The 16,378-nt window shown below is 37.2% G+C and overlaps 1 protein-coding gene across 8 annotated transcripts in view; it reads right to left on the reverse strand.

The window, feature by feature from the left end:
- Nucleotides 1-16,378, reverse strand: part of Pfrx (6-phosphofructo-2-kinase/fructose-2,6-biphosphatase) — a 63,019-nt gene that overhangs the window by 16,009 nt on the left and 30,632 nt on the right. For 5 of the 8 annotated variants that reach the window (XM_076179653.1, XM_076179652.1, XM_076179649.1 and 2 more), the window contains exons 2-5: nucleotides 14,410-14,613; nucleotides 10,081-10,206; nucleotides 5,508-5,555; nucleotides 409-569 (exon numbers count right to left, since the gene is read on the reverse strand). In XM_076179653.1, the coding sequence (XP_076035768.1) occupies nucleotides 409-569; nucleotides 5,508-5,555; nucleotides 10,081-10,206; nucleotides 14,410-14,613 (539 nt within the window). Of the gene's footprint in view, nucleotides 1-408; nucleotides 570-5,507; nucleotides 5,556-10,080; nucleotides 10,207-11,487; nucleotides 11,647-14,409; nucleotides 14,614-16,378 lie in introns of those variants that run through there. The other 3 variants (XM_076179655.1, XM_076179651.1, XM_076179656.1) reach the window with 3 other exon arrangements.

The following is a 16,378-nucleotide window of genomic DNA, read 5'->3' on the forward strand; positions in this document are numbered from 1 at the left end:
CTAGCCAAGTCAAAGGCATGCACCCATTCCACTGCACTCTACAACTTCTGTTTCTCTCTCATCTTAACTTGTGGATGAAGGATCATCTGACTCCTTTCTACTGCTCAGATCAGAGGCAATGCAGAGAGGCACAGTACATCCACTGCAAGGCTGCATCACTTCCATGATGACCCATGTCTTCTTTTTCTCCCTTTATCTATCTATATACCAAGGGTCTCTAAAGCAAATATATATAACAGAATCGAAAGCTCATGATTTATGCAATGATGCTGCCATGTATGGTAAAAACAATGCAACAAGACTACCTAATTTGTTACAAGTTCAGAGGTTTACAATGTTCCCCAAGGGCAACTAGCAAGCAACTCTTGCTCAATGTCATAATTTATATCACATTTGCTTGATACTTACGGCAACTTCTCCTCCTTCATCCAACCAAGAGCAAACGTCCTCTAAAGCATCAAGGGCACACCGCTGCCTTAGAGCCATTGCTTCTTCATTGTCTGCTCTGAAGAAATTATGGTTCTTGTACATTTCTGTGGCTCGGCGGCGGTATTCACCTAGGTTGAAAACTGAAAAAATACAAATTTATGTTTTATTATTATTCTTTTTTTTTTACAAACTCTTGACACTATATTTACTACACTGCAGCAGAAGAGATTGGCAAATCATTGTTGAAATACTAATTTTACTTATTGCTAATAGGGATCTATCAATGTATCTGTAGTGTCAGTCTTCCTTTGCAGTATTACAATCAGCCAATTTCAGTTAGCTATTGACTGCAATTTTATGTCTTAATTCTATAGGAACAAACCTCATTTCTAATAAAACTAATGTATTAGATCTTACACCTTAAGTCTACAGAAGCAAATTTCATTTCTAATAAAACTAATGTATTAGATCTTACACCTTAAGTCTACAGCAACAAATCTAATTTCTAAAAAAAAAAAAAAAAAAAAAAAATGCATTAGATATTATTGTAAGCATACTCCTCTGTAATGTGAATGGCTGCCAGAGTTTATCATACATCCTTAATCCTATGTTACATTTATCTATATACTTATAGGCCTCTTCCCCCTTATAAGGAAGGTGGCCATCCAAGGCATGCACCCACCCTTCACCCATTCCATACTCGCTTTGGTTTTCCCTTTCTCATCTTAGCTCCTTCAGGATGAGAGACTATCCCTGTCTCCCATCCTCATGCCTGAATCAGAAGCAATGCATTAAGACAATTCTATGTTAATATATAAAATGTTAAAAATAAAGCTTGTGTGTTAATAATAAAATACATCACAGTGTTAATATTTAGTCTAAATTCCTAAAATAATGTCACACTCATTCCACATAATTTCCCATAACACCTGTTACAAATAAAACGGGTGAAAAGTTGAGCATGGTACATGATAGTTTGAAATAAATATGTATGATCTTATAAATATTACAAAACATGAGAGCATAAGCAATGCAGACTGAATGTTGACATTACACCTGACCCATAACTTCCACTGGTTTACAACATAAAATGCACTTTGCAGTATAATGCATGTGTTTGCCAAATTTTTCAAGATCTGCTGTGTTTATGGATAACTAAGTTTCATAATTTGACACCCACAAAAGTGGAATACAAAAATAGTGTGTTATGTAATCTGGTGGCCATTTGCACTTCTAATTCTGTATAATTTCCTTAAAAAAGCAAAACTATTTATATTTCTCTCTTTCAAAAGTGTATATCTTTAAAAATTGAGATTTGGCTTCTTATCTAAATCTGACATTCCTGTCTCTTTGTCTACTAATACATATATCCATACATACAGAGTGGTGGATGTCTGGAACAAACTGGACAAATCAATAGGGTGTGCAAAAACTATACACAAATTTAAGATCAAACTAGACACTGCAAGATACAAAGACAGGACACCACAAGTGTAGCTCCCCTTCCCATAAGATACAACTGGGTAAATACATATATATAAGAAAGGTCTAGATGGGCAGGAGGTTTTCTCTTAAACATGTGTCATTAAAAATTATAGCTAATTAAAAAAAAATTATTTTCTTTAAGACACCTTGTTCTGCAAAATTTTTCAAGTTGTGAGATGATTTCTCCATGAGTCATGAATCATACATACATACATACATACATACACACACACACACACACACACATATATATATATATATATATATATATATATATATATATATTATACATACACACACATATGTAGGCCTAAATATACACAGTACTGTCCCCATAATTCAAATGCCCTTGAACTTGAACACTTTGGAATCCAAATGAAGATTTTAGAGACATTTTTGCCACAAATCCAAATAATATTTTGGAGTACAAACACCTCACAAATCGTTCAGGGCTATCTATATGCCTTGGAATCCAATTTTTTTTTTTTAACTGGAATGAAGTTCTGGAATTAATTCAATTTCTATTAAAAAACATGCACACAGATTTAAGAGTATTGATAAAAGACAACCTGCCACCTGACAGACATATCAGGAGGATTGTCAGAGACATAAGGACTACTGCAGAAAGTTAAAGTGGCATTCCACTATATGGATGAAGGAATAATGAAAAAAATCATCAAAACTCTGATACATCCAAGACTGGAATATGCATCATTAATACAGTCCCTACACAGAGTGAAAGATATAAACAAGATCAAGAGAATACAAAGGGCAGCAACCAAACTGGTTTCCAATGTGGGAGATAAACTATATGAGGAAAGACTCAAAGTACTGGGTCTGCCAACTTTGAAAGATCAAAAAGAAAGAGGTGATATGATTAGTGTCACATCACAAATGAGATTAGATTGCACTGACAGAAGAGATCTCCTGATTAAAGATAGGAGGGCTTTAAGAGGTGCTTCCTAAATACCAAACAGTGAACCTGTATATATATTTAGAGATGTTCTGTGACCATCTTCCTGATGCATTTGATAATACATGGGTGGCCATCTTTCAGCAAGACAGGGCCACAGCTCACAAGGCCAAGCCAATGAGTGGTTGGACGGTTGTGTAACTGAGTATATCAATCTGGCATGATAATCTACCTATATACCAGCCCTTCTACGCTACCAGAAGAGGCTGGATGACCGCATTGTGAACAGCTGACCAGGATGTAACACTTCACCCCATACCATACAACACATAATGGAAGACTGCATTATACACACTCATGCATGCAAACAACCCAACATATACTCTATAAAGGATTTGTGGGAAAACCCAGTTTTGGCTGTGACATTCCTTGGGGAGACGGGATTGCTCGGACAGACAGTCTAGGGAACGACAACAACAACAACAACCTATATACCAAGAGCCTTTTCCCCTTTATAGGGGAAGTAGCTAAGTCAGAGGCAGGTATCTATTCCAACCCACTTCACTCCCCTCCACCCCTTTCCACCATTCAGCTCCTCATAGATCCCTGCATACGCCAACTGCCCTGGGTTAAACGCCTGGTAATAGCCCAGACATAAATCCAATTGAAAACTTGTGGAAGACAGTGAAACATGATTTACAAGTGAAATGTCTCTACCGCACCCAAGCTGAAGAAGGAGTAACCTTGCCCTTTCTATCCCAAAATGCCTGCAGAAGATTACCAAGAGGAAAAGGTGTCACACTAAATATTAATGGTAAGTAAAATAACCAAAGTTATTATATTTTCTACAAATATCTGTTTGACAATATTGGTGCATTTTCTGTTTTTCAACTGGGCAAACCAATCCTATGTCGAGCACTGTAGGTGTGTGTGTATGTGTATATATATATATACACACACACACATACATATACCAACAGCTTTTTTCCCCTGACAAAAGGATATTGGCTGCATGTTATTGTTGGGTTAAAAGCTGGGGTTAAAAGCTGCTCAGTAGCATACAGCTGACACTTTAGGGTCTATATGGGGTGCCCCTATGGACCAGAGCCACACATAATTTTGCCTGTGATAGAGGAAATCTTCATTCATGGAGAAATCCTGATGCTTTATTATACTATGACTGTCCCTCCACTATGCTGCCCACCTCCACCCTTAATACTGTCCTGTATCACTTCTCTGAATATTCTTTTTTTTTTTATTATAGACCCCTGTGGTAGGGGAGAAAGAATACTGCAGCCAAATGTTCCCATTTGAGCCAGAAATGGCAACAAAAAAAATGGATGGGGATAAGGCTAGGCATCCTACTCACTGTAGCCCCAAAAGGGAGAAGAAAAAAAAAAAATAAATAAATAAAAATAAGTGGGTCTAGTACTCCTACCAGAACCCTAAGGTTTGGGTCTTTTAATGTGCATAGATGTGGTACAGATGAGAGTAAAAGGGAAGAGATAGGCAGTATGTTTGTGAGAAGAAAGATGGATGTGTTGGCACTGAGTGAAACTAAGTTAAAAGGGAGGGGCAACTTTAAGTTTGGGAGTGTGGTAAATGAAGAGATAGGTAAGCATATGGTGGAGTGGAAGGAGGTTTCAAGATTAATGTGGATGAAGGTGAAACTGGGGAGATATGGGTTTTTGTAAGTGCATGTGGTACCGACAGCACTGCATGGAGAAGAGAAATGGAACATAAGAGAGTAAGAGATGAAATGATGTCTGAGAAGTATGGTAGGGGTTACAAGGTTGGATAGAGTGAGAAATGAGAAGGTGAGGAGGAGAGTGAGGGCGGAAAAGGAGATGGGAGATGGGGATAATGAAAGATTATTGTGATGGTTTAGACACATGGAAAGAATGAGTGAAGATTAGTAAAAGAAGTGTGGAAAGCAGAGGTGGATGGAGTGAACATGAGGGGAAGACCGAAGATGAGATGAATGGATAGCGTGACAGGGGCTTTGAACATGAGGGGGATGTCTGTTGAGGAAGGTAGAAGGCAAAAGATAGGGGTGAGTGGAGAATGGCTATGTATGGATGATACTGTGATGCATGGAAGGAAGTGGGAGGGGGATAGGGTGTGGTTGTGTGTGAATGATATTTTGATGCAACCTGAAGGGATTTCTCCCCATCTTCAATGTTACTACATTAGGGGAGGGGGGGGGGCTGTTACCAATTAAATAAAGTGGCCTTGCTGTGGATGTGCTGTGTCTTGCTACATTGCTTCTGACCCAGGCTGATGGGCAAAATGCACGGAAGACCTGTCATCCAGGAGAATCCAAGATGGGAGGAAGGGAGGAAGGGAGGAAGGGAGGAAGGGGAAGGGTGGTGAATTGGGGGTGGAATGGATGGGAGTGTAAGTATGGCTTTTGACTATGACTACCCCCTATGTAAGGGGGGAAAAAATCCCTTGGTATGTATATATATATATATATATATATATATATATATATATATATATATATATATATATATATATACTCATAGTCTCATTCATTCTCGGGGCCTCCCATTATGTGAATAAAATGACCTGCTGTAAGCCTGCATAACCTCTAGGGGCCAGTGGCCATTAGAAAGCTTAATTTCTTCTTACATCTCCCGTTAACATCTTTCTTTTTACGTTTCATAATTCTTATCACCTTTTTCATCATTTTCCTCATTCCGGCGGTACTCGCCAAGGTTGAACGCTGAAAAAAGACAATATGCATGATCACAAATCAGGAGACTAGAAAAAGATGTGCCTCCTTTATGGTACTTTCTCTTTTGGTTTTACTGTAACATGACAAGCACTGAAAATAGTTACTCCGTTAACTACTTCTCTAGGTATGCTTTATGCTTTGCAGCTGGCAGAATTTGATACTTTGTTGTATGTTGATTTTTCTTATGGTTCTACCAATCAGTGTTTACTAATGAAAAATAGTATTTTAAGTTGAATTTCTGTCAAATATTCCAACTTCTCAGAACAATCAAGTTGACAAATAAATCAATTTATCTCATTTTACAATGATTAATTTTCTATTTCTAAATATGCACACAGTAAACCCTCTCAATACAGGACCCACTGGAGACCAAAGCCCTTGGACCCATGAGAGCATCTGACTGATCTAATTTCTTATCTACGAATATCAAAGTTATTAAGGGTTTACTGTATCTTAAAGTATTGATTAATAAAAGATAAAACACGATGCACAAATAAGTACTGGTATCTACTTTAAGCCGTTTTTAAGACTTGATCAACTCCACACTAAAAGAGTTCAGAACATGAACACTAATACAGTGCACTATACAAAAGATAGCAAATTACAAGGAGAATGTCTGTAATAATAGCAAATTCATACATCTCAAAGTCTTCTAAAGAAATGTGTAGGAAGTATGTACAATATCTATACATACAATAGTATGCACATACAATATTTTATGTACAATATGATGATATGAAAAAGTTAGTAAATACTAGTATTTGAATGTCATGTGAGAAAAGTATGGGAAAAATTAGATCATATACTCTCAAAATGCACAAATTCTAAACATCATGCAAATTACATATTTACACAAATATTATTAATACACTACATACAGTTAGCTCATTCCAGATGATGTGAATTATGAAGTGCTTAGTTCCTATCTGCTGGATGACATTACAACAGACCAAGTGTTCCATCAAAACTTAAAATAAATAAATAAATAAATACAATAAAAATAATAATACAAATAAATAAATATACCACGGCTAAATGATACAAAATTTTGAAGAGGGCTTACCCCATACCTCTGTTACCATGCCAGTCACACATGCAAACTGTATATACTGTTATTCCAACAACCAAAGAAATAAAACCAAAGGTCATCACTGATACACTTTGTACAGGTGGCTTACTTTTTTCATTGTTTTTCCACATTGAAAAAATATTATTTACATATCTTTAGTCTTTTTATATATAATTTCTAGAGTAAAGACTTTTTTCTTACTGGTACCGACAACAAGTGCCCCAAAGTGATGATCCCATATGAACATTAGTATCATCACCCTACTACCTTTCTTCAAAGCCGATTAACACCCTCAACTCCATCTGAAGGTGCTGTCCAGCGGGCCTGACACTCAATTTTTTTTTAACTAAACCAAGGATGTCTCAGCCCCTTTCTGCATCTACAAAACAGTCCCATACAAATACTGCAATCCAATGTTTCTTCGTAAAGGGATCTATGGGAGGACCCAAAAGCTGGTGCCAACTACTAAGGTAATGAGTTTCCAATTGGTAAAATGTGAGGTAATTATTATTATCTCATATAATAATATTTTGGAAATGTGTGAAATCTGTGTGGACAATATACAAAAGGGATAATCCCTCCAACAGTGGGGTAAGGGAAGGTTAGAGTTAAAAATTGTAACTATACGGTGTTCTGTGTGCAAATATTCTATTGTTCTGTGCAATTTGTAAGGTATCTTAGGTTTTCCTGACTAATGTGAATCATGCTGTGGAGGACCCTGGCGAATCTTTTTTCTCCAAGAATTGTCTGTAGCCTGATTAGAATTTCCTATGCTAACCAAAACCTATTCTTGCCATGGATCTTAGTATGAATGGAGTTTTACACAATCTATCAGAGCAAGGTTCGGGAATGGACATGCAAGCCTTTCCATGGTCAGAGAAAAATTTCACCTACCTTTCAACTACAAGTTGGTACACCCATAACTTTACAAATTCCTTTGTCTTGTATACCTTGGCTGGCTAGCTCCCTTATAAGGGGGATGAAGCCTTTGGGTATATACAACCTTGTACACAATTCTTAAATCTTCTTAACATAATAGATTTCTTCCCCCATTCTATACCACAAAAGCACACATGCACGGGAAAATTGCACCAAAACCGAGGGCACAATTACAACAAAACCATTCATTACCTATGTCAACTGGCAACAGCACATGCTGTGGGCACCAATAAGCGAAATATCAACCACAACAGAAAACATTCTAATTTATGTCACAAATATGAACAATAGGCTTTTATTTTCATAACATAAACTTGAATAATTTTTTATGCATACTGTACAATCACTTGATTTTTTTTCTCTCACACACTGTGCCAAACTCATTACCAACTGCTTCAGTCTTCCCAGAATCAGCCCCAAGTTCAATGCCATTCACAAATAACAAACACAAAGAATAATATGATGCATTACAAACTCTTACCTTTTCATATAGCACTATCCATCTGTAGCTACATTTTCCTCTCATCCTACTCTATGCCCAAAAAACAATCAAGTCCGGAACTCTTCCAATCTTCCCTTTGGTTACCACTTCATAGTCCATTAATGCCCTCTTGACCACCTTCCCTTCCATAACCCTCTCCCACACATACTTTTGTTCATGTCTATTCTTACTGTGTTCAATATCATCAACTATCTTTGAACATGCATCACTACAATTCTCAAACACTGTCTCTCCCTACTACTCTAGCATTGGGCCCAACACCATTACATTTACATTTATCCCAAAATTCTCCAATCTAAATACCAAAAGGCTTCTTTCTCTCCTTAAAAAGGACATAGCCAGCTAAGGCACCCACCCACCTCTCACCTATTTACTCTCCATCCTATCTTAGCTCCTTGTGGATGATGGGCCATTCATGAACCCCACAGTCTGCCTGGGTTAAAGGCAATGAAGCAAGACACACCACCTCTACAGTATTGACCAACAGCTGAAGCTGGTCTACCACTATTGCTTCAATTACACAGCAACCCTCTCTCTTCAACCACTCATGTCCACTCTACATATTCATTTCAATCAGTCCAAAAACCATCCTTTTCCTCTTCACTTTTTTACTACCAGGACCATATACACTTGTAAAAATATGTATCTTCCACCCTAATTTCTCCTTTGTCCATATTATCCTCAAATATGTCTCCCTCCACTCCTCCACAAACTTACCAACCTCACCATTTACCAGAAGTACAACTCCTTCCCTCCCTCACTCCCTTGTCACTATTGACACCCTCTCCACCACATTCCCAAACCCATTCACCTTTCCTTTCAATTTTGTTTCACTCAGTGGTAACACATCCATCTTTCTTATCAAAAACTATCAACCTTTTCCCTGTACATCTGTACTTTATCAACACACATTTAATGACCCAATTACTAAGGTTTTGGCTTTAGTCCTCCTCCTAGACCCTCTTATGTCATGACATTTATCAGGAGAAAAATAGAAAATGGAGGATCCCTAGTCCCCTGACTCCATTCAATTTAGTCACCTTCTATGAGTATGATAACAAGTGGCAATGGATAACTTCAAGGGGACAGCATTAGTACTCTAGTATTATCATACCCTTACTAACTTAAGTCACCAACAGCTTCAGTCTCTCCTCAGAATAGGCCACAAGTGCAGTGTCATCCACAAATAACAACTGGTTCACTTCTCATGTCCTTCCTTTCTCATCTACCAATCAAATATTTGCCTAGTACTCATGCTATTTACTTCTATAACCATCCTATTCATATACAAACTGAACAACCATGGTAATCGTACAACCTGAATGCAGACTCACATCTCTTTATTTCACACAATACCTATTTCTTTAAAAACTTTTAATTACCTACAATAGACTTCCCTATTCCATATATTTCTAATGCACTCCACAAAACCATCAACCTTATCATACACTATCTCTATGTCAATAAAAGCCCAACAACCATCCTTACATTGTGTTACAACAGGTACGTAAGAAATATTTAGCAAAAGCAAGGACATTTTCTGGACTTTCATGGGCTTGAGAGGTGTATGATGGGGTTAACATAGCTGTTATAAATACAAGTATTACAAATGTATGGAATATGTATTACAAATATATACAAAAAGTCTTAGAGGTGGTCAAAAGTTTTTACATAAATAGTAGGGCAAGTGAGATTGTCAAGAATGAAATGAGTGAATAGCTTGAAGTATATGTGAGGTTATGTCAGGGTTTGCTTGATGTTGCCATGATTATTCAATATGTACATGGACAGCTAGTAAGAGAGGTAAACACAAAAAGTGCTTGACAGAGTTTGGGAAATGGTGATCAAGAATGGCATTAATCATAACTCCTGTTAATTTCTGGGTTCACTCAGCAAATTAAAAGTTTGGGATTACCAAAATCTGGACATCAAGTACAAAAAGAGTTCAAAGGATTAAATGTAGTACTTAAGCACTATTAACCAAGGTAGCCAATCATCCTTACCTTTAGTCTTGATACCAATCCAGTTGAGATATCGTGTTAATTTCTTGGCCATGTAGGTCTTCCCTCGTGCTGGAAGACCCACCATAACAATCACATGGGGAATGTTAACATAGTTGGCACGCTCTCCTGAAATTCATATATTAAAAAAAGCAATTAATAAATGATTATGCTACAACTAATGATTTTTAAACTACAAAAAGAAGTGACTTCCCAACAATTCAAGCAATGTGAAACTGAATGATAATAACTATTGGCTTGAATTTTGCTGACTGGAAACCCACAGACCTTCAGCAGTTGGGAATGGTCCTGAAAGAGACCCATTGTTCCCAAGTCACTGGCAATTGCCATTGTATGGGCCCAAACATCCTACAAGATGGATTGTATTGTTGTCTTGGGATAGTTAGTGTGGGGCAGTGTAGGATGAGGTGTTCAGTGTCCTCTATAGGATGGTTGTATCTAGGGTGGGTTGATTCTTTGGCCAGGCCTATTCTGTGTTGGTACTGTCTTAAAGCTGGATGGTGCCTTAACCCAAATATGCTAGTGTGGTTCTTGCTATTCTTGGGGAGGACTCTATTGACATACAGGCTTTGTCATATATATATATATCAATTGTGAGACCTATTATTTCAAAGTTCTTTTCAATGGGATGGTTTACTACTTAGTTTTACTATCAATTTCTTGTCTTAATTCATGGTTGCCTGGGGATGAACAATGTTACTGATGATGTCTAAGGTGAAGCTTTCATTCTATGATATCAAAGCCGCTGTTCTAGCTTGTCTAAGTAAACTTGGATGTTCTTAGTAGCTATTTTGTTGTTGCTACACAGGATTATTGTTGTCATTTTTGCAAGTGAGTGGTCTGGTGTTATATTTGAGATCTAGAAACAGCTTCATACCACCTTAGGAAACATCCATACAAAATCACACCCAATCATAAAACAAGCACTCCAAGACTAACTCCAGAACTCAGTACTACCCCAAACTCCTCCTGACATTAGCCAAACTGAAAAATGACTCCCTCAACAAGCAAGAACACATTAGTATATAAGTATTTTGGCCACCACCCCATACTGACACAGTAGCAACACCACACACTCAAATTACCCCAAGATGAAAAAAACCACACAGAAGATACTGAATGTACTGAAGACACACAGAAGACACTGAACTAATATCCTACACTGCCCTGCTCTCACCCAATCTAGACATCAGCATAATATTTCTTTGAATATGTGGGCCAACCCAGAAGTCATTGCCAATTACATGGGGTTCCAGGTCTTCTGAAAGAAACCTGGTACAATGGACTGATTGATTGATTGACCCATCTCCTGGACCCCCTTGTGCAAGTGCTTGTTGGTTGCTGTAAAATAGAAATCTGTGTATATCAAAATTCAAAATTAATACTTGCCATAAAACCAAGAATCTCTGTAACTGAGACGACGCAGCTTGCTCATTATTATTTTCAAGTTGAGTTCAAAGACAAAGGCAGCAAGAAGATGGAGTTATGATGAAATGGCTACACAGTACATAAACGATATATGCTCTTTAACACCATCTAATATTTTCTTGCTCCACAATATTAATGATATGAATACAGAGAAGAGCTCTCTTATATACTGTGGGATAATGTAGGGTGAATGCCTCACATCCTGCTGCTCAAATGTCACATCCTTTCAGGGTTGCCATGCACACAATAACATTATATTAAACTCCTGTGTAATGTAAATATCTGACAATGTCAAGATACAGAAAATTCTATATGGGGCAACTGCATAAGTTTATGCAGTCAATATTTTAGGAACTTAAGTAATATCCCAATGGACCCATGCTTTGTTCTTTTATCACTGGCGAATCCACTCAAAAAAAATACAATGCTGATGACTTAAATTCTATAATCCCTCCATTCTGCTATACTATCTAAATCTCTCCATCATTTCAATAACTTAACTTCTTCAGTATGATAATGTCTGCAAAGATAGAACTGCTGATTGTTGCCGACACATTACTAAATACATACTAGATACAGAAAAGGAAATAATTATAGAAGTAAATTATAATGATAAATCAAACGTATCTAATAATACTTTTAAGCTAAAAGCAAAGAGTTGGCTGACACTGACAAAAAAAAAAGCAGCTCATATACAATTATCCTCATATCTACGTCAAAACAAGATAAGCATTTCCTTTCCAAGTATGGTACCCAATGACACATATGAAAATATATCTGGTGAAAGCAATGATCCTCGTCTGTTGCCGGAAAAACAGTTGCCTATATCAGAATATAAGTGAGCAGTATATTATTTTCACTGACTAATTCCTCTACATGTAAGCCTAGAGACAACCCTCCATTATCATGGGTAACTGGTGCCATAAGACAGCTGCAATTAGAAAACTTTAACTATTGGAGAAAATTTCAATAGAAGCCCCCAGGTTTATATCTGATTTTTCCCCCGGTGTCCACTTTATTTACATTACTATATCTGTATGTTTAACATAAAATAACATTAAAGATAACATGAAAAAAGTAAATAACAACAAAAACTGATAATATAAACAGATTCACTTGGGCTTCTGCAAGAAGATAGTGGTAAGTTTCCTCATCTCGCTCTCAAAATGTGATCAGTACTTTGATTTGTTTACACAGGTGCCATGTGTCACATTTTGAATAACTACCACTTATTAAGTGATGCCCTAAAGCATCACATCTAAATTATATGAATCGTTAGTGTGTTATGAGAAATATATGGTAAGTAACATATGTAGACTAGTGTCTGTAGTGGTAGATAGTTTAACAAAACCTGTAACTGATTTAATAACATAATATACCAGCTACATGTATTCACATAGTTGTTGTTGTTGTCGTTCCCTAGACTGTCTGTCCAAGCAGTCCCGTCTCCCCAAGGAATGCCACAGCTGAAACTGGGTTTTCCCACAAATCCTTTATAGAGTGTATGTTGTGTTGTTTGCGTGCATGATTGTGTATAATGCAGTCTTCCATTATATGTCATATGGTAGGTCCTGGAGCCGCAGCGTCTACGTCGTGTGACCACCCCCCAACCCCAAGAGTTGGGGGCCAAACGGCGGCAACCAGCCCTGGCCACCGGCTCTACGCAGGTGGCACCGATCCCCAAGAGGAGCTACGACTGCCTTGGGAAGTACCACAATTCACGTAGTTGTGTTATACAGGATAAGAGATATGCTCTTTGGGAACTGTCTGCATTTCCAATAGTCAATTATAACCTTAAATTGTCCCATAACATTGGACATGACTATTCCTTCATCCAAACTTCCATGAATCAATATTCCTATATAGAAATCTGTATTTTATTAATATTCCTACATAGAAATCTGTATTTTTTAATGTCATTCAGATATCTAGCATTTTATCCATTTCATCTTGTGAGCTCTGGCCGTCCTTTGTTCTCATGCTCACTGACAGGTCCTCTTTATCGATTATGTCCATAGTTCATGGCTCTAAACACTGCTATTAGATCACGGTCTCTCATTTCTTCTCTCCTCTAATGTTGGCAACCCCAGAATACTGTCTCTCTTCATACGACTTGTCAGCAAGATCTGGAACCATTATAATTGCTGGTCTGTTTTTTCTTTACATTATCTATATTTTTCTTTTTGTTTGGTGACCACATCACTGCAGCATATCACAGTCTTGGATAAGTACAATGGAATGCTACTCTTGTGGTCTTCAATAGATTATGTTCCCCAGTGATCCTTTTGGTGTGTGTTTCTGGTGACATTTCCCATTAATCCTCACTCCCAAGTCCCTTTGCCTTTGGTTTTGTAAATCATTACACATTCTACAGGACAGTGATGGCTTGTTCTTTTTTATACCAATTTCCAAGGTCTGTTTCTGGCTACTTTCTTGCCACCAAAATACCAGGCAACGATTATTATCATCATTATTACTCGCACCATTTACCACCATTCCCAACACTCACCTGCAAATTCCTCTCATGAAGAAACCTAACACTCAAAAATAACTACCTCTTTTCCACTAAAAACACACCTATGAAAACAGCATATGATCATGATGCTAATCACCATGTGGTGAATTCAGTTAAATGTGTGGAGCAAGTGATTACAGATATTATAAGATCTCTATGAGAATACAGTGATGTATGACTGCCTATTCAACTTCTACAAATACCCTCAACACGGTTAGTACAATTTTTGCAATATACTTTCCTCCAATGTCAATTATCAAATGAGACTTCCTTAGTGAAGTAACGTGATTTTTTTTTTACCGGTATGCAAGTAAACATGCTAACTAAAATTCACAAAGACATTGAACATGTAATAACAGTCTACTTACCTCTTACTGGGAAGGGTTTGTTTTTGGTTAACAGGCTTGTGGAGAGTGATGACGATTTCTCCGGTACCGAATTAAATGATCCATTTTGCTGTCGATGCCACGCCGAGCTTGAGAGACTACCTCTGCCACACTCACAAGTTGGAATATCCATCCACCTCGCTTGCAATGCTGACTTGCACGTGTAGCTCGAACTTCGTGTTGACGCTGTAAGAATGCCCGTAAAAGTAGTGACAATACTTCACTCAAGAGATCAATGAGCTTACGTCTCCCACCCCTTACCGGGATGTCGAGTCGTTGATTTGTTTACGTTTGAGCTCATTCGGGATGTTCCAATAATATCGGAAATCAGCTGATCATAAATAATATTTTCGGTGAGTTCATTACAAAAGTAATTTACAAATTGAAATTTTACATTTGATCTATTTTTTATTTTTGAAAATATAAAAGTTAAACTTCATATAAGTATCTTAATGCTACACTCATATAACGAACATTAAAATAGAACTATTTAGAATTATTTAATTCAAGCTTTACGTTAGAATGTTAGAATATAAAAAATGCATATACATGTTTGATTCTCTCCAACAATCATATTATATATAAGTACTGCTATACGTTTAACACCCTTAACTATTCTTGCAAATAATCGACCTCGCTACTTGCGAATATGTTGGCAGACTGGTTCAAGGCCAGATGTGTATGAGCCAGACAAAGAGTTCTTAGAGTCAAGTATGACAAAGAGCAATCTGTATCAAACTAACAGTACATAAAAGTTCAAATACACTGCTGGTATGAAACAAATATATTTCTCAAAACAAATTGTTGTGTAAAGGCATACGCATACCACCTATGGAATGGTTTAAAACTTAATATAGTCAGCGTCGTACATGATGAGGTGATCTCTGTAACCCATCTGGCACGTGGTAGTTGGATGTCCAGCTACAATATTTCTCGGGATTAAAAAAAAAACAGTATCCTAGAAGACAGGGCAGTATGTTTGATGGGGTGGATATGAATAGATAGATTTGCAAAACGTACCGCAAACTTCTCTGCTTAGGGCAGGATTCGAACCAAGCACTACGCGCACCACCATGCTAGTAGTTCATCGCTCTACCACACACACTCTCTGCTTACGTATAATATGGGGGTCAAGAATCTAGGCCATGAAAGCCTTTATATATATATATATATATATATATATATATATATATATATATACATATATATATTTATATATTTATACATATATATATATATATATATATATATATATATATATATATGTATGTATATGTATATATAAAGGCCTTCATGTCTATGTGTATGCATATATATATATATATATATATATATATATATATATATATATGCATACACATACACATGAAAGCCTTTATATATATATATATATATATATATATATATATATATATATAAATATATATATATATATAAATGTATATGTACATATGTGTAAATATATACACACACACACACACACACACACACACACACACACAATATATATATATATTGTGTGTGTGTTATTCACCATGGTCTTGGATCATATGTTGGACTCGCGATCGACAGCTATTTCCCTACGGAAGAGAGCTCAGAGCTCGTATATGACCGATCTATGGGTAATGCTGTGACCTTACAAGCACACACACACACAACTCCCAGCCCACGAGAGTTGGAGTAACGACTCGCAGCGCAGCGATACTGATATTATTTCAGTCCTGGGCGGGATTCGAACCCGAAACGTCTCAGTGCCGGCCGCGATCGCTACCACTGCGCTATCGAGTCGTGTGTGTATGTGTGTGATTCGCCTTGGTTCACCTTGGTCTTTGGACCACGTGTTGGACTCGTGATCGACAGCTATTCCCCTCCCGGAAGAGAGCTCAGTGTGTGTGTGTCTATGTGTGTGTGTGTGTGTGTGTATTCACTTGGTCTTTGGATCACGTGTTGG

The sequence above is a fragment of the Oratosquilla oratoria genome, chromosome 43 (assembly GCF_046742065.1).
Source record: "Oratosquilla oratoria isolate Oo_2021 chromosome 43, ASM4674206v1, whole genome shotgun sequence".
Taxonomy (NCBI): Eukaryota; Metazoa; Arthropoda; class Malacostraca; order Stomatopoda; family Squillidae; genus Oratosquilla; species Oratosquilla oratoria.